The sequence below is a fragment of the Balaenoptera musculus genome, chromosome 8, assembly GCF_009873245.2.
Source record: "Balaenoptera musculus isolate JJ_BM4_2016_0621 chromosome 8, mBalMus1.pri.v3, whole genome shotgun sequence".
NCBI lineage: Eukaryota > Metazoa > Chordata > Mammalia > Artiodactyla > Balaenopteridae > Balaenoptera > Balaenoptera musculus.
In genome coordinates, this window is record NC_045792.1 from 55,938,260 (window position 1) to 55,955,202 (window position 16,943).

General features: G+C 55.1%; 1 protein-coding gene across 4 annotated transcripts in view; it reads left to right on the top strand.

Moving 5' to 3' along the window:
- The first annotated feature begins 3,891 nt into the window (after nucleotides 1–3,891).
- The window catches only part of ARRB1 (arrestin beta 1), a 79,329-nt gene continuing 66,277 nt past the window's right edge, over nucleotides 3,892–16,943 (top strand). For 2 of the 4 annotated variants that reach the window (XM_036860320.1, XM_036860325.1), the window contains exon 1: nucleotides 3,899–4,305. In XM_036860320.1, the coding sequence (XP_036716215.1) occupies nucleotides 4,286–4,305 (20 nt within the window). In that variant the 5' untranslated portion in view covers nucleotides 3,899–4,285. Of the gene's footprint in view, nucleotides 4,306–16,943 lie in introns of all 4 variants that reach the window. The other 2 variants (XM_036860326.1, XM_036860324.1) reach the window with 2 other exon arrangements.

The following is a 16,943-nucleotide window of genomic DNA, read 5'->3' on the forward strand; positions in this document are numbered from 1 at the left end:
GTCATGCCCTTTCCTTCCTCCCTGGCTTTGCAGCTGTTGAGTATCTTCTCCCTGGAATGCAGTTACCATCCCTCCCTAAACTGCTGACACTGCCTCCTAATTGGTCTCCCCCTCCACACCCCCTCAGGCCCATGTCCAGTCCACATTTCATACAACGGCCAGAGCTGTCTTCCCAAAATATATGTCTGAGCATGTCACCACTCTGTTTAAAATCTTTCAAAGCTTCTTTATTGATCTTTGGATAAAGACTAAATTCCTTAACACGACCCTCCAGGCTCAGCATGGTCTGGTTCCTACCTACCTCTCCAGCTTACTGGAAGACACTTAGAGGCAGAAGCAGGGGACTGGATTGAGATGGAATGAGGGGGGCAAAGGAGGAGTCAAGGAGGACACCCAGATTTCTGGTTGGGGCAGAGGCAGGGAAGCTCCTTAGTTTATTCACCTTTAAGATCTCAAAGGTGTGTACTAGTCAGCCTCACATCTTTTGCTGAACAGGGAGCTGAAAACTCATCCACCCACCCACCCACTCACTCACACTTCAGTCTGACAGTCAACTACCTGAGCAGCCAAGCAGAGGCTTTAGGAGTGAGCTGCAGCTCTTTTATTTTTATGTCTTTGGCTTAGGCACTTTCCCTCCCAGTGTCTTCCTTTTCTCATCTATAAAGCAGGAATAATATCAGTAACTTTCTCTCTTCCCTTCCCTTCCCTTTCCTTCTCTCTCCTTCCCTCCCTCTCTCCTTGATAAAAAATTACTGTAAGTGGTAAATTTCAGGCATGTGACTGGCCCAAGTTGGGACATAGCTGGAGATGACCATCTCCTATGGGCCTCAGTAATAGAATCTATTTGTCTTTTAGAAAAATCACTCTGGTTTTCAGGTGGAGGATGTATTGCAATTAAGTTGAGACAGGAAAGAAGGGGTCTCCAGTCTTCTCAACCCTTGGAGAAATGTGTGGGGATGTGGGCTGCATGGAGGGTGGAACAAACAGACCTGCCCCAAAACCCAGGGTAATCCTGGATCCTCCACTGTGCACAGTCCGTCCCTCAGCACGTGCTGTCGGCTCTACCTCCAAATATAGATGAACCCCTTTACTTCTCTTATTTTTTTTGGCCATGCTACATGGCTTGTGGGATCTTAGTTCCCCGACCAGGGATCGAACCTGGGCCTCCTGCAGTGGAAGTGTGGAATCCTAACCACTGGACCACCAGGGAAGTCCCACACCTTTACTTCTCTTCATTTCTGCTGCCATCACCTTAGTCCAACCACCATCCGTTCTCTCTGACCTACTCCAATAATGGGATGCCCCGCCTCTGCTCCTGTCTCGCTCCAAAACAACTCCATCCAACAGCCAGTGACCTTTAAAAATGTAAAGTAGGTACTGTTACTCATTTCCTAAGTCCTCCGCCGGCTCCCCAAACTCCTCAGCCTTAGCCACAAGCCTGCACGGTCCGCACCACTCCTTCCCTGTTCACCCAAACCCAGGCACCCTGTCCTTCCTTGCTCCTGTGCTTCAGGAAGGCCCAGCTTCTGTCCTCGCCGCCCCCTCTGCCTGGGTGGCCCTTCCCCTGGCTCTCCCCGCACACCGCACACCGCACATCGCTGAGTCCTCCCCTGCAGGTCTCTGCCCAGAGGTCGTCTCCTTGAAGAGCCTCTTTCTAAGTACACTTGCCCCCATCACTCTTTGTTCCATCACTTTTATTTCCTTCATAACACTTATCACTGCCTGAAATTAGACTTTTTATATTTATAGAGGTCTCCTCAACATTACTACTTTTACATTTTTATTAATTTTAATTCTACTAGGAATACATAACTATGTTGCCCAAAGAGCCTGACAGGTAAACTCCTCTTCTCCCAGTGAGATCCCTCACTGAAATGACAGCTCCATTTGTCCTATTGACCATGATTTGTAAGTTCCTAGAACCATGCATGCATGGCACATTCCACAAACAGTTAATGAATGAAGAGTGAATCAAGGGCCACACTCTCGCTCTACCACATATTAGCTTCCCTTTGGGGAGGGCTGGAGGAGGAGGAATCAGAGGCCAAAGTCCAGAGGAGGCAACGGATTTGGGCAAACTACTTAGTTTCTCCAACTATCAGTTTGCTCATTTATTTAAAAAAAAAAAGGGAAAAGAGCATTTATCTCATAGAATTGTGAGCATCAAGTAGTGCCAGGCACACCATACACCCCCTCATGAAGTTTATAGTCTAGTGGGGGGGGGCAGTGGGGACGTACTTGAAATGCTGCATGTTGATTCCGTAGTTTACCAATCTGTTCAGTGGCCCTAGAATGTTAGAGCCTCGCTTTCCAAACTGGGCTGGAAAGAGGTATGTGGGAACAGGGGTTACCCTGAAACCATCTGATGCATCTTCCTGGACTGTTTGTTTTACTTGAAAGTAATTTACAGCATTATGTTTTATAGTAAACTAAACACAAAGACTTATTGAGTCAAATGCAGAATTTGCCTGAATTTTAAAATCCAGGTGCTTTGGGCATCATCATGAGGAGAGGCACTGGAGATCATGTGGGAGGGTTGAACCCCTGTTTTCTAGGTGGGGAAATGGATGCAGAGAGTGGCCAGATCCGGCCTCTCCATCCTGGTTAGCGTCCTCTCCGGCTCACTCGGTAAGCCTCCTGTCATCATGCAGGACGCTGGTGTGCTCCTCTCAAGTCCCTGACCTCAGCAGAAACAGCAGGTAGCTTCCTCTCCTTCCCCTGTGGGAGTGAGGGTGAAGCCCAGAGGCCAAGGCCAGGAGGAAGGTTCTGGGCCCTAATCCAACTCTCCTAATTCCTAACATTGTCCAGACCTTGGACCACCCTGCCTGCCCATCAACACTTCCTCTTCTCAACCATCCACCGATCTGGACATAATTATAGTAATTATACTGGGATATCCTTTCCCAATTATGTAAAACCAGCGTAGGTAACTGCTTCTGAGCATAATTACAGGAGATGTTTACAGACTCACAATCACATCAGAGTAAATGACAGCTTCCTTTCCTCCCATTAATACACCAATATTAGGGCCCTATCAGGGCCAATTAGTCAAATCCCAGCAGTGAGGGGGTGGGAAAGACCTCACACTCTCCCACCACCTGCAAAGCAGGAAGGGATCTCAGGGTCCCAGCCAGGATTTTACAGGACACCCAGAAGCCTGCAGAAGTATGGGCTAACATTCACTGGACACCTACTGTGTGTCAGGCACTCAGGGTAGGCCAGCAAACACCTAGGAACAATTCTGCACGCTGGTGTTAATATCCCACTTTACATGTTTGTAGACTGGTTCTGAGAGGGCTGGTGTCCAGGGTCACCCACAACAGACCATGAAGCTAGGAGGGGGCTTTTCCATTATGCAACTCAACCGGCCAGACTCCCAGGCCACAGCGCCGCCAGCTCTATGCCCCCTTCCTTATCTCCTCTTTTCAATGCTTCCTCTTCCGTGGCAGTCACCAAAGCTACCCCTGCTCGCCTCCGGTCCCCCTCCCACCCTCATCAGTTCCCCAGCGTTGACACTGCCTTCTCTGGCCCCCTCCGCCCCTTCTTCCTGTCCCTGTGGGGTTGTAATCTCTCCAGAAGGGCGGGGAGGTGGGGTGGGGATAGGGTGGGGCATAGGGCGAAGGCCACAGCTGGCACCCAAAGTTTCCCACCGACCCCCACCAGGGGCTCCGCCCGGAGCTCTGCCCTGGGGTCGCGGGCACACCTTCGGCGTCCATGCTCCCGCACACGCAAAGGCCGCCCCCCGGCGTGCGCAGGGGAGCGCGCCTGCACACACGCACACCGCACAAATACGTGCACCCCGCTCCAGCCAGGCAAACGCACCCCCAATCGGTAGAGCACGCAGCGGTGCACACGCACCCTCGCGTGCACACACGCGCACGTATACCCACCCCAGCGTGCGCCCTCACGTACACACACACACGCACGCACACACAAGCCGGACAGCATCCTTGTGGACCCCTAATGCCGACCTCAGGGCCCTGACGCGTCCGGGCCCTGCCCAGCGGCTGGCTCGGCGGCGCGCACACACGCGCACACGGGCCCACGCGCGCCCTCCCAGCTCGGCTGCTCGGCTCCCCAGCTCCCCGGCTCCCCGCCCCGGCCGCGGCGGTCGCTGTGCGGCGGGCGCTGTGCGGCGCGGCGGGACCGGGCGGGGGCGGCGGCCGGGAGCGCGGAGGAGGCGGAGCAGGAGCCGGGAACCGGCTGGCTCGCGCCCCTCCTGCCGGCCGGGGATTTTCCAGCCTGGGCGCTGACGCCGCGGACCTCCCTGCGGCCGCCGCGGACCATGGGCGACAAAGGGACGCGGTGAGTGCGGGCGGCGGCCGGTCCGCGGCGCGTGGGGCGACCCGGGCGAGGACGCGGGCAGGGGTTCTAGTCCGTGTCCCGGCTGTGCGTGCGCAGCCACCCCGGCACCGCCGGCGCCTGCTCCGCGGCGGCTCTCGGCTCTCCTCCACCCGAGGTCTCCCGTGTGGTCGCCAGCAGGGCCAGGGGCGCGGGGACGGAGCGATGAGGACCTGGCCGCGGAGACACACTCACACGCACTCACTCGCTGACACCCAGCACTGGCCAGCCGGCACAGGGACGCAGGGGGCACGTTGACACACAAAGGCACACGCTTATGTGGACACACGGGCACACTCATACATGGGCGCGCTCATGCTGGCACACACACTGACATTCACTGCCACATGTCAGCACATCCAGTGACACACTGTCACACACTCACTGGTACACATTCATCAACACGTTCTTGCTGACATTCATGTTGGCATACACAGGTCACACTTCAACACATACCAGTGCTAACGCACCTTCATGCTGGCGCACACATGTTGGCCGACCCTGATACATACACTGTCACTTGCACTGACCTTAACAAACACTCTCACTGAGACACACACGTTCTTACCCTTACCAATAGGAATGCTTATGTTGGCATGTCTCTCACCAACACAGTGTTCAACAGGCTACACCAACGCTGACCCCCACAGACACACATCAGACTAATGCCCACACCGACACCCCAGGTCACATGCCAACAGCCCCTGGCCGCTGATACACTCCAGGTCCCTGCAGGTGAAGAAGTGGAAACACACGCACCACACAGGGTGGGAGGCCCCCTGGAGCCTGGGAAAATGCCTCCCATCCACATTTCCTTTCCCTCTGACCTCCCCAAGGCCTGCGGTGGTGGCCGGGATCTGCTTGAGCTGGGGGTGGGGAGGGCCCTCCTGTCTCCTTAGGAGCCTGCCCTGCTCAGAAAGAGAGAGGGATGCCTCTGAAATGGGAAACTGGGACAGAAAGGGGAGGGGGCTGGGGCCCAAGACAAGCCCCGGTCAGGCACTCAGCTTTGTCACCCTAGTTCTACCCCGTCCCTCAGCCAACTCCCTTAAGTTCTGATACAAGCTTCTCCCTTAGCTCCTCTTACCCCTTCTGCAACCCCCTTATTCATTCTTTTCTTTCTTTACCCTCTTCTGTCCTTGTGCCCCACTTCCCCCTCCTCTCTTCCCTCTCTCCACCCTCCCTTACTCTCTCCTTGCTTCCAGTAATTATTTATTGAGTGCCTGGGGTGTACAAGGTATAGTGTGGGGATCAAAGATGTCCAAAACCTGTTCCTTCCCCAAAGGAGCTAATAGACTAGAGAGAAACGGCCCCCGTGGTCATCATGTTTCGGGACCACTGACAAAGCAACGTACCACTCACTGCCATCTGACACTGTCTCTCAACAACCTGAGAAAAGTCTTTTTTTTTTTTTTAACACATTTAAAAATTTTATTTATTTATTTTCGGCTGTGTTGGGCTTTGTTGCTGTGCACGGGCTTTCTTTAGTTGCGGCGAGCGGGGACTACTCTTCGTTGCGGTGCGTGGGCTTCTCATGGCGGTGGCTTCTTTTGTTGCAGAGCAAGGGCTCTAGACGCATGGCCTTCAGTAGTCGTGGCACATGGGCTCAGCAGTTGTGGCTCGTGGGCTCTAGAGCGCAGGCTCAGTAGTTGTGACGCGTGGGCTTAGTTGCTCCGCGGCATGCGAGATCTTCCGGGACCAGGGCTCAAACCCGTGTCCCCTGCATTGGCAGTGGATTCTTAGCCACTGTGCCACCAGGGAAGCCCCAACCTGAGAAAAGTCTTTCAGAGATTATTTCCATTTTCCAGAAGAAGAAACTGAGGCTCAGAGATAACTTGTGCTCCTAAGTTTTAGAAACTGCTTCCCAGCCATCCTCCTGACGGCTCTGCAAGGAGGTTAGCTTTCCTCTTCCTGTTTTCCAGAGGAGGAACCAGAGCTTAGAGAGGTTACCTGACTTGCTTAAGGTCAAGAGGGGTCAGAGACAGGACAGAGGCTGGAGTTTACTTGGTCCATTTCTCTGTGGCCCACCCTTGGGCACTGTCACGCCCCTCGTGGGCCCTGGCTTGAGGCCCAAGAGGGATGGCCTGCTCTGTGTGTGGAGGCCCAGCTGGTGGTGGAGGCTGCAGAAGATCGTGAGGCATCTGCATTCCCCTTGACGGCTAGTCCCCACTGCTGAGCTGGTGACTCATGTCTCTGTCCTCAGCAGGAGCATGTGTGACCCTCTCCTCCACCACATCCATGTCCCCCATTGCCAAGATCCTCCTGACGGCTGAGGTCAGACTCTTCTCCCTGCAGGGAGTCAGGAGCCCTTCTTCCTCTCTCATTCCTCACGTGCTACTTCACCATCAGGGTGACTCAGCCCCTCTTGGGCCTTGGTTAGCCTCACTGTGACTTGGGGGAAAGTGTCATTGTTCTCCTGCTGGCATAGGTTGTCAGCAGGATGGGACACCATGAGCAGCCGGGTACCTGTTGGAGACCCAATCTTTGGGGCCAAGCATTTTCCAAGACTCCCCCTTCTCTGCCTCTGGCTCACTGGGGCAGCTTGAGGACCTTGGACAATGGTCCTCACCTCTCTGGACCTTAGTGTTCCTGTCTGTAAACTGTAGCTATCAATACCTACCATTTTCAGGGCTCTCCCTGTGTTTTCTGAATATACTGGGCAGGGGAGGAAGCGCTGCCAGAAGGCTGGTGCCCAGGCCTGGCTATGGTCCATGTGACGGTGGCCCTGCTCTCTCTTCCGGTCTCCCCTGTAGTCCCAGGAGGCCTCCCTCTCCCTTCCAGACAGGTTTCCTGAGTAATTTGGAAGAGAAAGGCAAAATCAGTAATGGGCTGTACCTTGCCTTGTTCTGTAAACCATGGGATTCTACTTTATCTCTGACTTAAAAGAAGAGGCTTGCAAGTATCCAATACTCTAAGGATCAAGAGTCGTTGCGTCCATCCTGCACCTGGATTTTCAACCCCCACGTGAAAGTGACAATGAGAATTAATCAGAAACTGTCACTGCCCTCTAGGGAGTCCCAGGGTCAAGGGGGAAAGAGGGCATGAGACGAATACCTGGATAGGACTAATTACAGGTAGTGTGATGACTGCTCTAACAAGTGCTCTAGGAGCAATCATACAGCCATTCAACAAACGTTGACTGAGTGCCGGGGCTGGCGGTTCAGAGATGAATGGCTCTACTCTGTTTCCAAAAGACTGAGAGCAGAGCAGATGATTATGATGCAGGGTGACATGTGCTGTGGGAGGCTGAAGGAGGAGTCCCCCGCCCAGTCTTGGCAGGGGGCATGGTGAGGGAAGCTTTCCTGGGAAGGAGGTGGCATTGGAGCAAGGGGGTGGGACTGGGGACGTCATTCCTGGCCAGGGGTGCAGAATGTGACAAGGCTTGGAGGCATGAAGCAGCCTGCGGGTTGGGCTGGGGTGATGGGTGCGAGTGAACACGGGCCAGTTATCAACAGGCTGGGATGTCAAGCTAAGGAGAGAAGATTTTCTCCCTAACTCCCTGGTGACTCAGAGAGGACTGCGGGGAGGGGAGGGACGGGAGCAGATTTTTGTTTTAGAGGGATGCCTTTGGCAGTGGCAAGGAGGGGCAGGCCTGGATGCAGGGAGACCAGTGAGGAGGCTGAGGAGGAGCCTGAGAGAAGGCGAGATCCGAGCTAAGGCTTTGGCAAGGATGGAACCGAGAAAGATGAACAAGGAGCTGGAGTCCCTTAGCCTTACTGCCTGGATGCCTGGTATGTGTCAGGTTTACGTGCATGATCTCATTTGGTTCTCCCTATGATCCTATTAGCATAAGGATTGCTGTTCCCATTTTACAGACCAGGAAACAGACTAGGAGAGATTCAGTAATTTGTCCACTGCCATTCAGCCAACGAGCTTCTGAACCCAGGCCCGTCTGTCCTGCTGCTCCTTGCTTTCACTCAGAGGGACGGGGTTGTCTGGCTCATAGGTGGCCTCCCCCATCTCCCTGGCGGCCTCATTCTCAAGTTTTGCGTCCCTTCTGGTTCTTGCTGTTGCCACTAATTCAACTGGCAATATACAGGATCAAAGTTAAACAACAGGAGGGACTTCCTGAGAGGTGATGGGATGGAGTGGCATTTCGTTTCCTACAGATGTTTATGAACTCTTCTTTTTTGGCACAGAAGGAAGATGGGTGTGATGGGGACACGTAATCACCAGCTCTCTATGAACCTTGGCTGTTGTCTCTCTTGGTGGTTAAGCTCTGTGTGATCCATCTTGGCTGGAACATGGGGGAAGTCCTGTGGCTTTGGCCAGGGGTGCTTATGGGGCTGCTGGGAGTGGAAGCATTGAGCTTGACCCATCTTCTCTGATCCTTGACTCCGGGCTGGCCTCTGGGCTTCACACGTCTCCCCAGCTCTCTTCCTTCCGAGTCTGGGCCTCCTTGCCCAGGGTTGAAACCTCCCACTGGCATGGGTTCAGGGGTCCTGAGTCATGTGTGTGCCATACCTCGGGGCTGTGGCAATGGAAGAACAATAGCCTGGGAGTCAGCACGCCCCAAGTGGCCTCCTGGTCTCTGCCAGGCCATCCTCCACAGCGACCATGCTGACCATATCTTGAGGCCTGCAGGGGGTGGCAGCTTCACAGGGAGTCAGGCTGGAAGTTGAGGAAGATGTAGGGAGGCTTCTGCATAGATAGGTCCGGATCTTGGGGCAGGGATGGACGTGGGAGGCAGGGATTTGAAAGTCTTCCGGTTAGAGATGGTGTTTGACTTGGGGATTATGGATGACATGGTACAGGGAGAGGGAGAAGATAGAGCGTATGAAGAGAGGATGGCTGGGGGCATTTGAGGCTTTGGAGAGCACCCATGCCTGGGGGTGGAGAGAGGAGGAGGGAGAGAATAGGGGAGGCTGTGTCTTGGGAGCCAAAGGTCAGGGAAGGACCAACAGAGGATGAGCTTGGGAAAGACCCCTGGGATTTAGGCAGAAGGCAGTGGCTGGTGACTTGGTGAGAGGGGTTTTGATGGAGCCATGAGGGCAAAGCTGGGCTACAGCGGGCAGAGGAGAGAAGAGAAGGACCTTGATTTTCCCGTGCCTGGAGCTGGGGGGGGAGCCTCTCGGAAGAAGGGTATGAGGCCCTGGGCTGGGGGTGGTGGGGTTTCCGGGTGTGGGGACCTGGGGGGTGAGGCTCAGCTGGGGACTGGGGGGAACATTGCAGAGGCGTCAGCTGGTCACAGGGGGGCATGTCTGTGCTGGCTCCTGAAAGAGGGGCCGCTGACTCAGGCAGGGGGTCTTGAGAAAGGCTTCCTGGAGAAGGTGCCCCCTGAGCTGGGTCCTGGGGCACAAGGAAGGCTTAGGTGTTCTAGACAGAAGGAAGAGCCTAGGCCAACGTGCAGGTGCGCGAGTGTGAGGGGTGAGGCTGCCGAGGGAGGTGGCAGCCCTGGTGAGCAGGCTTTGGGTGCTGGGGTGGGTGGGTTTCAAGGTACTTTCTACTCAGGTATTCACACCTCAGGTGTCTTTGTTTCCCAGGTGGTGAGCTCCTTGTGATTTGGGGCTACCTCTGTTTCCTGTTTGCTGGTCCATTATCCAGCTCTGGGTCTGGTTCACAGGAGATGCCTGGCAGGGATTTGTTGACAGGACTGAACTCCTTCCTCCCTTCTTGCCTCTGCTGTCAGCCCAGGGCTCAGGGCTCCCTGAGTGCTGAAATTAGCTCTTTCCCATTAGGGAATCCTAAGGATGGAAGCCATGCTTCCCACATTAGACCGGCTGGTGGGGGTGGTCTCCTCCATCAGACTGGGAAGTCGTGAGGGAGAAGATTACCACCCCTATCAGAACGGGCTTCCTGCAAGTGAAGCCTGTTTCTCCCCCATCAGATAGGCTTCTGCAGGTGGGAGCCATGTCTCCTACATCAGGCGGGGGGCTCCTGGGGGTGGAGCATGTCTCCAGGACAAGCCCTGGAATTAGAACAGGGCACCCTTATGGTTCCTGGGCACCCTCCTTCCCTCCTGTGTGCAGGATGGGTCCTGCCCCAGGGGTGGCTTGAGTCCTAGTAGGGGGATATAGATCAGAGGGGGTGGGACAGGGCAGGGTGGCTGCTTTTGAGAGGGGAACAAAGGACACTGTTGTCCCAGCCCCCTCCCTCCCTCCCTCCCTCCCAAGGGGCCCTGGCAGGGTCATCACTCTGGAGACGCACCTCCTCCTTCCTGGGCCTGGCCCCATCTTTAGTCCCACTTGAGAGGAACTGCTTGTTCCTTCCCAAGAGACCCGGTGCCAGATGAGGCCCCCAGGGGGCCAGACCCCAGGGACCGGACCAGACAGGTCCCTGGAGTTCTGTGTGATTGAAGTCACCGCAACCACTGAGCTGCTTTCCCTCTGCCTGGGGCTGGGCCTGTCCTGGCTGAGACCATAGCCAGTGGGTCCTTCTGTAACTGGAGAGGGATCTGGAGCAGGTAGGGTGTTGTGGTCCATGTCAGGCCAGCGGGAGGCAGGACTCCTCACTCAAGGTCTGAGGGGTTCAGTGTCCGTGCAGGGTGCAGCCTCTCTCCAGGGTGTACTCAGAAGCCCAGAAGCTGAATGAGTATGGACCCACACAAGGCAGGGGCTCCCTCGCATCCTGGCCGTGGGCCTCTGGCCCCACAACTGGTTCTCCTGGTCCTTTTGCAGCCTCACCCCCTTCCCCCAGCCTGTGCAGTCAGTGGGCATGGATGCATTTTGGCAGAGGACCAGGGAGGGGGCGGGGAGTGGACTGCTGGGATGTGCCATCCCCGGAGGGTCCCAGAGATACGCTCTAATGCTTGCTCAGTGCTGGAGGGGAGAAATGGGGGATTGGGCAGCTCAGGCCTCTGCCCCACACTGGTGGGACTGAGACTGCTGGGTGGCTGAGGGTTGTGTTCTTTCCTGTGAGACCAGGTCCTCACCTGGGCAGCCTTCTGCCTCCCAAAGCACCTGCAGGAACCGGCAGGCAGGCAGGTCCTGGAAAGTTTCATTTTCTCTGCCCAGGCTGTGCCCTCCTTTAGGTGCTCCCAGTGCCCTCTGTGATCTGATTAGCATGTATTAGAGGCTGATTCGTATAGTGGTTAGGCTCTAGGAAGAACCAGGTTTCCTGGTTTCAAATGCCAGCTCTGCCACTTACCAGCCTGGCAACCTCTGCTGATTATTTAACCCATTCTCTGCTGCAGCTCCCTCATCTGTAAAATGGGTTAGCAATAGCGCCTGCATGATACGTTGTTTTGAGGATTAAATGAGTTAAAATAGGTACAGCTCGGGGACAAGTCCATGGAACAAGTGCCGTGTTACATGCGGTTAGTTCACGACACCCTTCCTGTCCTTCAAGACCTGGATCACACATGGCCTCCTTCTCTGGGAAGCCCTCACTGATCTCCAAGTGCCTTGTGACTTTTTTTTTTTCACCATATATTCATTCTCTCTCTCTTCTCTTTCTGTTGGCACTCATCCCTCTGTCTCTTCGTGGGTCCTGGTTATTTGCACACTTGTGATGTCCTCTGTGTGAGGCCAAGGGCACCTGTCCTGGGTCTGTTGTCCCTTTGCACCTGTGCAGACCTGGCATGGCACTGAGCTCCATAAATATTTGTTCAGTGAAGGAAGCTAATGTAGGTGTTTCACTGGGAAACAATATACTTGGGGATGGGCAGTGTGGTGGGTGAGGACAATGGGACACCATTGCTGATTCTGAAACGTCTACAAGTCACCCTGAGCCACAGGCATTAGATTATTCTCTGTGATCCAAAGGGCGGAGGTCACAGGATGACTTGCTTTACCTTTGCTAGGAGAATGTGTTTTCAGGCAACCAGAGCTACCTGGCGAGGGGCTTGGTGGCTCATTCCAGCCTCTGTGCCTTTGTTCTTCCTGCTCCCACCATCCAGAATGCCATCCTTTCTTCTCTCTGCTGGTCCAAATTCTACGTCCTAAATACGTGCCCAGCCATGGTGCCATCACTTCCTGGCCCCCAGAGGGTGGGCTCCATTCATCACACCCATCCTCAGACATCTACTGAGCCTTTCCTGGGTCTGGGCGGTGACATGGGAAAGTAGGGAGTTCCCCTTTGGGTTGGACATCTGGATCTGGCTATAGTATATCCAGTGTGGTTTGACCTGACCCGAGGAGGGGACCGTGGCTTCCGATGATCCACCGGTGATCAGGGAGCTCTTTATGCAGCTGGAGAGCCCTCCCTCGGCCTGCTGGCAGAGCACAGAACTCCCCAGTGGCTTCCCACTGGGCAAGTACTCAGAACCCACCTAATTACTGGGGACAGAGTTCTGGGCACTGGATCCAGCAGGCTGCGGTCCAGTAATAATCAGCTAATTAAACCACCCAAGAATTGCTCCTTGGCCCAGAGGAGTGGAGGGAAGGGGGTGGTGAGGCTCAGAAGAGTCGTGGGAAGGAGAGGGCTGCTATATGCAGGGAGAGTTCAGACGCTGGGCCTGCTGAGCAGAGCTGGGAAAGGGAAGCAGGAAATGGGGAGAGAGGGTGGAGGGGGGCAGGGCAGGGAGAGAGACAGCTGGATGAGAGAGGGTGTTATCTGGGGACAGCACTCAAGTGAGATGAATCAGGGCAAGGATCTGGTCTGGGAGGCAGGGACCCCGTTTGTTCACTGTCCCTGTGACATCATGGATGAACTGCTTTTCCTCTGTGGACCTCAGTTTCTGCACATGTCAAGCAGCACAGGGGAAAGGGGTTGGCCTGGGAGGTCCCTAGGACCCTTTGCTTTGGTTCAGCAGCTAGCAGGGGAGGGGGGCATGAACAGCAGGCTGTGTTTCCGCCCGATAGCTTGGCCTCTAGCAGCCCTGTCTTCTGGAAGCGGCAGACGGTGCTTGGGTCTGATCCAGCCTGAGATTGAGTTGCCGTAGGTTAATCAGAAGTGAAGACTGTAGGTGGCAGCAGGCACACCCTCGGCCTCTGGTGTGCCCTTAGCCCTGCCCTGTCCTCGTGACTGTCCTGTGGTTCCCAAACCAAGTGTCCTCAGCGAGTGACCGCTTAAGGCTCTGCAGTGTCTTTTCCACCAGTCTAGAAATTTCCCAAGTAGCATCCCCAGGTGTGTGGGGATGGGGTTCCCCGAAGGTAAAGCCACAAGGTTTGGAGTTTGGATTTCAGAATCACACAGACTCGGCTTTGCTGTCCAGCAATATTGCGCACTAGCTCCATTCCCTTGGCTGAGGGTCTTAAACTCTCTGGGCATCAGTTTTTGCATTTATGAACTAAGGATAATAATATCCCCTATTGCGTGTGGTTGCTATGGGCACAGAGGGTAGGGATTTGATAACAGTCATTGTTACTCTTCGGGACTGGCAGTGGACCTCAGCTTTTCTCTCCGCCCCCTCTCTCCTGCATCCCCTCCCTCCTCCCGTCCTGCCCAGGACCGTGTGCCCCGCTGGGTGTGTTGGGGTGGGAGCTGTGCTGGGCTGGAGGAGAAGGTCAGATGGTGGCTGGAAAGGGAAGTGAGATTGCCGGGGGAGGGGTGGGGCAGTTGGGGCTGGAGCAGCCGTGGCCCCTTCCCTTTGGGCCCCGCACTTATGGTGGGTTCTCTAGGAGGAAGTGAGGAGAGCGTGGGGGCAGGAAGCTGGGGACAGGGGTGGGCTTTGTGGAGGTCCCAGGCCTCTCTCCTTTAGCCCCCGCCCCCAGGTGCCGGGTGCGGAGCCCAGAGCCTGGTTTTCTGCCAGGGAAGCCAGCAGGCCGCTGTTTCACACACTCAGACAACAAACAGCCCTTCCTGGTTCTCAACCCCTAGTGGGAGGTGCCTGCTTGAAGCTGGGGCACTTGGAAGGCAGCGCCTGCCTGCCACGGAGGTCGGCCGAGGTCTGGAGGAGAGGCCGCAAAGGAGGGGACAAGAGCCGCCTCCCCCTCCCCCAGCCTCTCCCCGCAGTGCTGGGCTGTGGCATGCCAGGGTCTCTGACTCCAAGGAAGCTGATTACATAACGCAGCCGGACTCCCTACTGGCTGCTTCCATTCCTCCCCAGAGCGGCCTCAAAGGAGGTGCTGCTGTGCTTTGATTCCCGGGCCCAAGAGGTCATTGTGACCATCCCCCTGCTTAGGGCGCTGGTATGTGCTGCCCACACCATCTCGGGAGGAGAGCTGCATGCCCTGCGCTGCCTTCGTGCAGGCACTGGGGTTGCCTCTGCGCACTGACCCCCTTCCCACGCTCCTGGGAGCAGGGCTCCAAAGGGGAGAAGCCTCATTAGAGGAAACAGGCTATGTCCTGAGATAATTTGCCTGCAAAGTGCCCCAGAGGGAAGCTGGCCTCTCTGCAGCCAGAGGGACGGATAACCAGCATCTTCCAGTTTGTTCAACTCAGTTCCACAAACGTTTCTCAAGCACCTGCTGAGTGCCAGGCCCAGACCTCCACTCAAGGCACGTCGCCGAAGCCGGCTGGCTCACCCCCGTGGCGTCTCTCTCCTGGTGGGAAGCTGACTTAAGGAGCAGTTCTGCCCCCCGTCTCCCACCTAAGGCAATAGCCTTTCTCACAGGCAGGGGTCTGGCTGTCCTGTGTTCTGGGGTGGCAGGGACATCACGACAAGGAAGCATGGGGGTTCCTCTGGGCTAGGCTTTTTCAGGCTTGGCTTATACCCTTTCTATTCAGCCACCCTTGCCCTCCCAAGGAGGTTCCCGTGAACAAACCCCTGAGTGTCTGCAACATCGCAGGCCCTGGGCTGGGCACTTGAGGTGTGAAGAGGAAACAGGCAAGTCTCGGCCCTCGTGCTGCTTGTATCTTCTGGGGGAGAGGAAACAGATCATCCCAACATGGCGGGTAATGGGAATTCATTTATACGGGGCACAGAGCAATCCCAGTGGATAAGTGTCACAGGCACACCCTCAGAAGCGGGGGGCAGGGGGATCATTGCAGCAAGCTTTGGAAGGTGAGTTTGACATGAACCAGAGGTGACGCTTGTCTTGGCGGTGCCTGTGACCGATGTTCTCAGCGGGGACTGACTTCCTTCATCAGATACTTGAGAACCCACTATGTGCCAGGCACAGAGTCAGACACTCACTTCATCTGCTGTGAGTCAGGTGTGTCCTGGGACTGTTGGAGGACATAAAATCTAGGGTGAAAAGTGAAGGTTCTGCCACGTGGCATCACAGTGAGTGTTTGGGCCTGAACAGAAGTAATGGGGCAGGTGTAAGAGGAGACACCGGGCTCAGCAACCACTCCGTGGAAACCAGGGGCTGCCTGGGTCTCCCCTGGTGGAGGGCAGCGGGAGCAAAGGCTTCCCTCCAGCCAGGAAGACCTTGCGGAGGTCTGATGACTGTTCCCAGAAAAGTGATGGACATGAAAGAGCTGGGAAACCACGTCTTACGAGAAACAGCTCTAGGCTTGGGGCCGTGGGGCGGGGGTGGGATGAGGGCACACGTCTGCGGCTCCGAGGGCTGGGAACACCGAGGCCAGGCAGTGGCGTGGTAGAAAGAGGGAGCTCATCTGGGGTTCTCACCTCCCCTCTATCAGTAGTTTTGTGTCTGTGGGCTGAGTTTTTCAGCCTCTGGGCATAAAGTTTCCATCCTTTCTGTGTTGTATCTGTGCTAATGAAAGCACTCAGCACATTAGCAGGTTGATTTTATTATAGGTCTCTATAGCTCCAGGGCAGTGGAAGAAACCTGGAAGCATTTTTATACTCAGTAAGGAGAACTTCCTTTTTTCGCAACAGATTTTAATATCCTAAAAAGGACAAAGATGATCACACAGCATAATGGAGTGGTTAATATGCACATATTCATTTCTCGTATTATTTAGAGCGATCACTTCAGCAGCAGCGACTCCCTATGCATACTTGAAACAATCCAGCCATCTCTGATGTTCGCAACTTTGCAGAGTCGACTTTGCCAAAAAAATAAAAAGAAAGAAAGAAAGAAAAATTTTTTAGTAGAACTTTCAAACAAAAAACCACGACCCAGTCTTAGACTGAGCCCTGACCCCAATCAGCTTCCGTCGGATTGTAGAGCTGGGATGGGGGTGGGAGAGGTCCCAAACTCCAGGGAGAAAAGAAACCCTCACCTAACCCTCGGGGGGGCATTTAACCTGATGCTGATGGATACATGTCCCCATCACCAAAGTGCTTTTCTTCTCCCTATTCCACAGCCACCAGCTCAGTCCAGGCCCCACTTCTGGCCTGGACTTATTGCAGTAGTCTTCTGGCTGCTCAGTCTAAACCCCCCAAATCCTCCTCTTACTCTGAAATTCACATCTGACCCTGTCCTTCCGCAGCTTAAAAACTGATCAGTTTCCCCTGTTTCCTATGAGACAGTTCACATTCTTCTGGTGGCACTGGAGGCCCTTCCCTCCCATGCTCCTTTCCCAGTTCTCCCCACCACACAGCCAACATTCTGGCTCCACTGACTTTTTTGTATGTTCCTCCACAGTCTTCGTACTTTCCACACGTCTGTGTCTGTTCAAGCCAGTCTCTTTGTCCGGAATGCCTTCCTCCTCTGCCTGGTGAAATCTCCCTTGTATTTTAAGGTTGAACCTAAGCTCAGTGCAGTTCAATCGAACGCCACGCGGTTGAACTGCATTGGACACGTACTATGTGCTTGGGCATGACGCCTTCCCTTGACTCTGTGTTCCCTGCCCAGGCAGAGTCGATGCGCTCCTCCATGCTCCCTTGGCGCCTTGCAGGCTTCCGCGATGGCACGTTGTATCAGAATTGG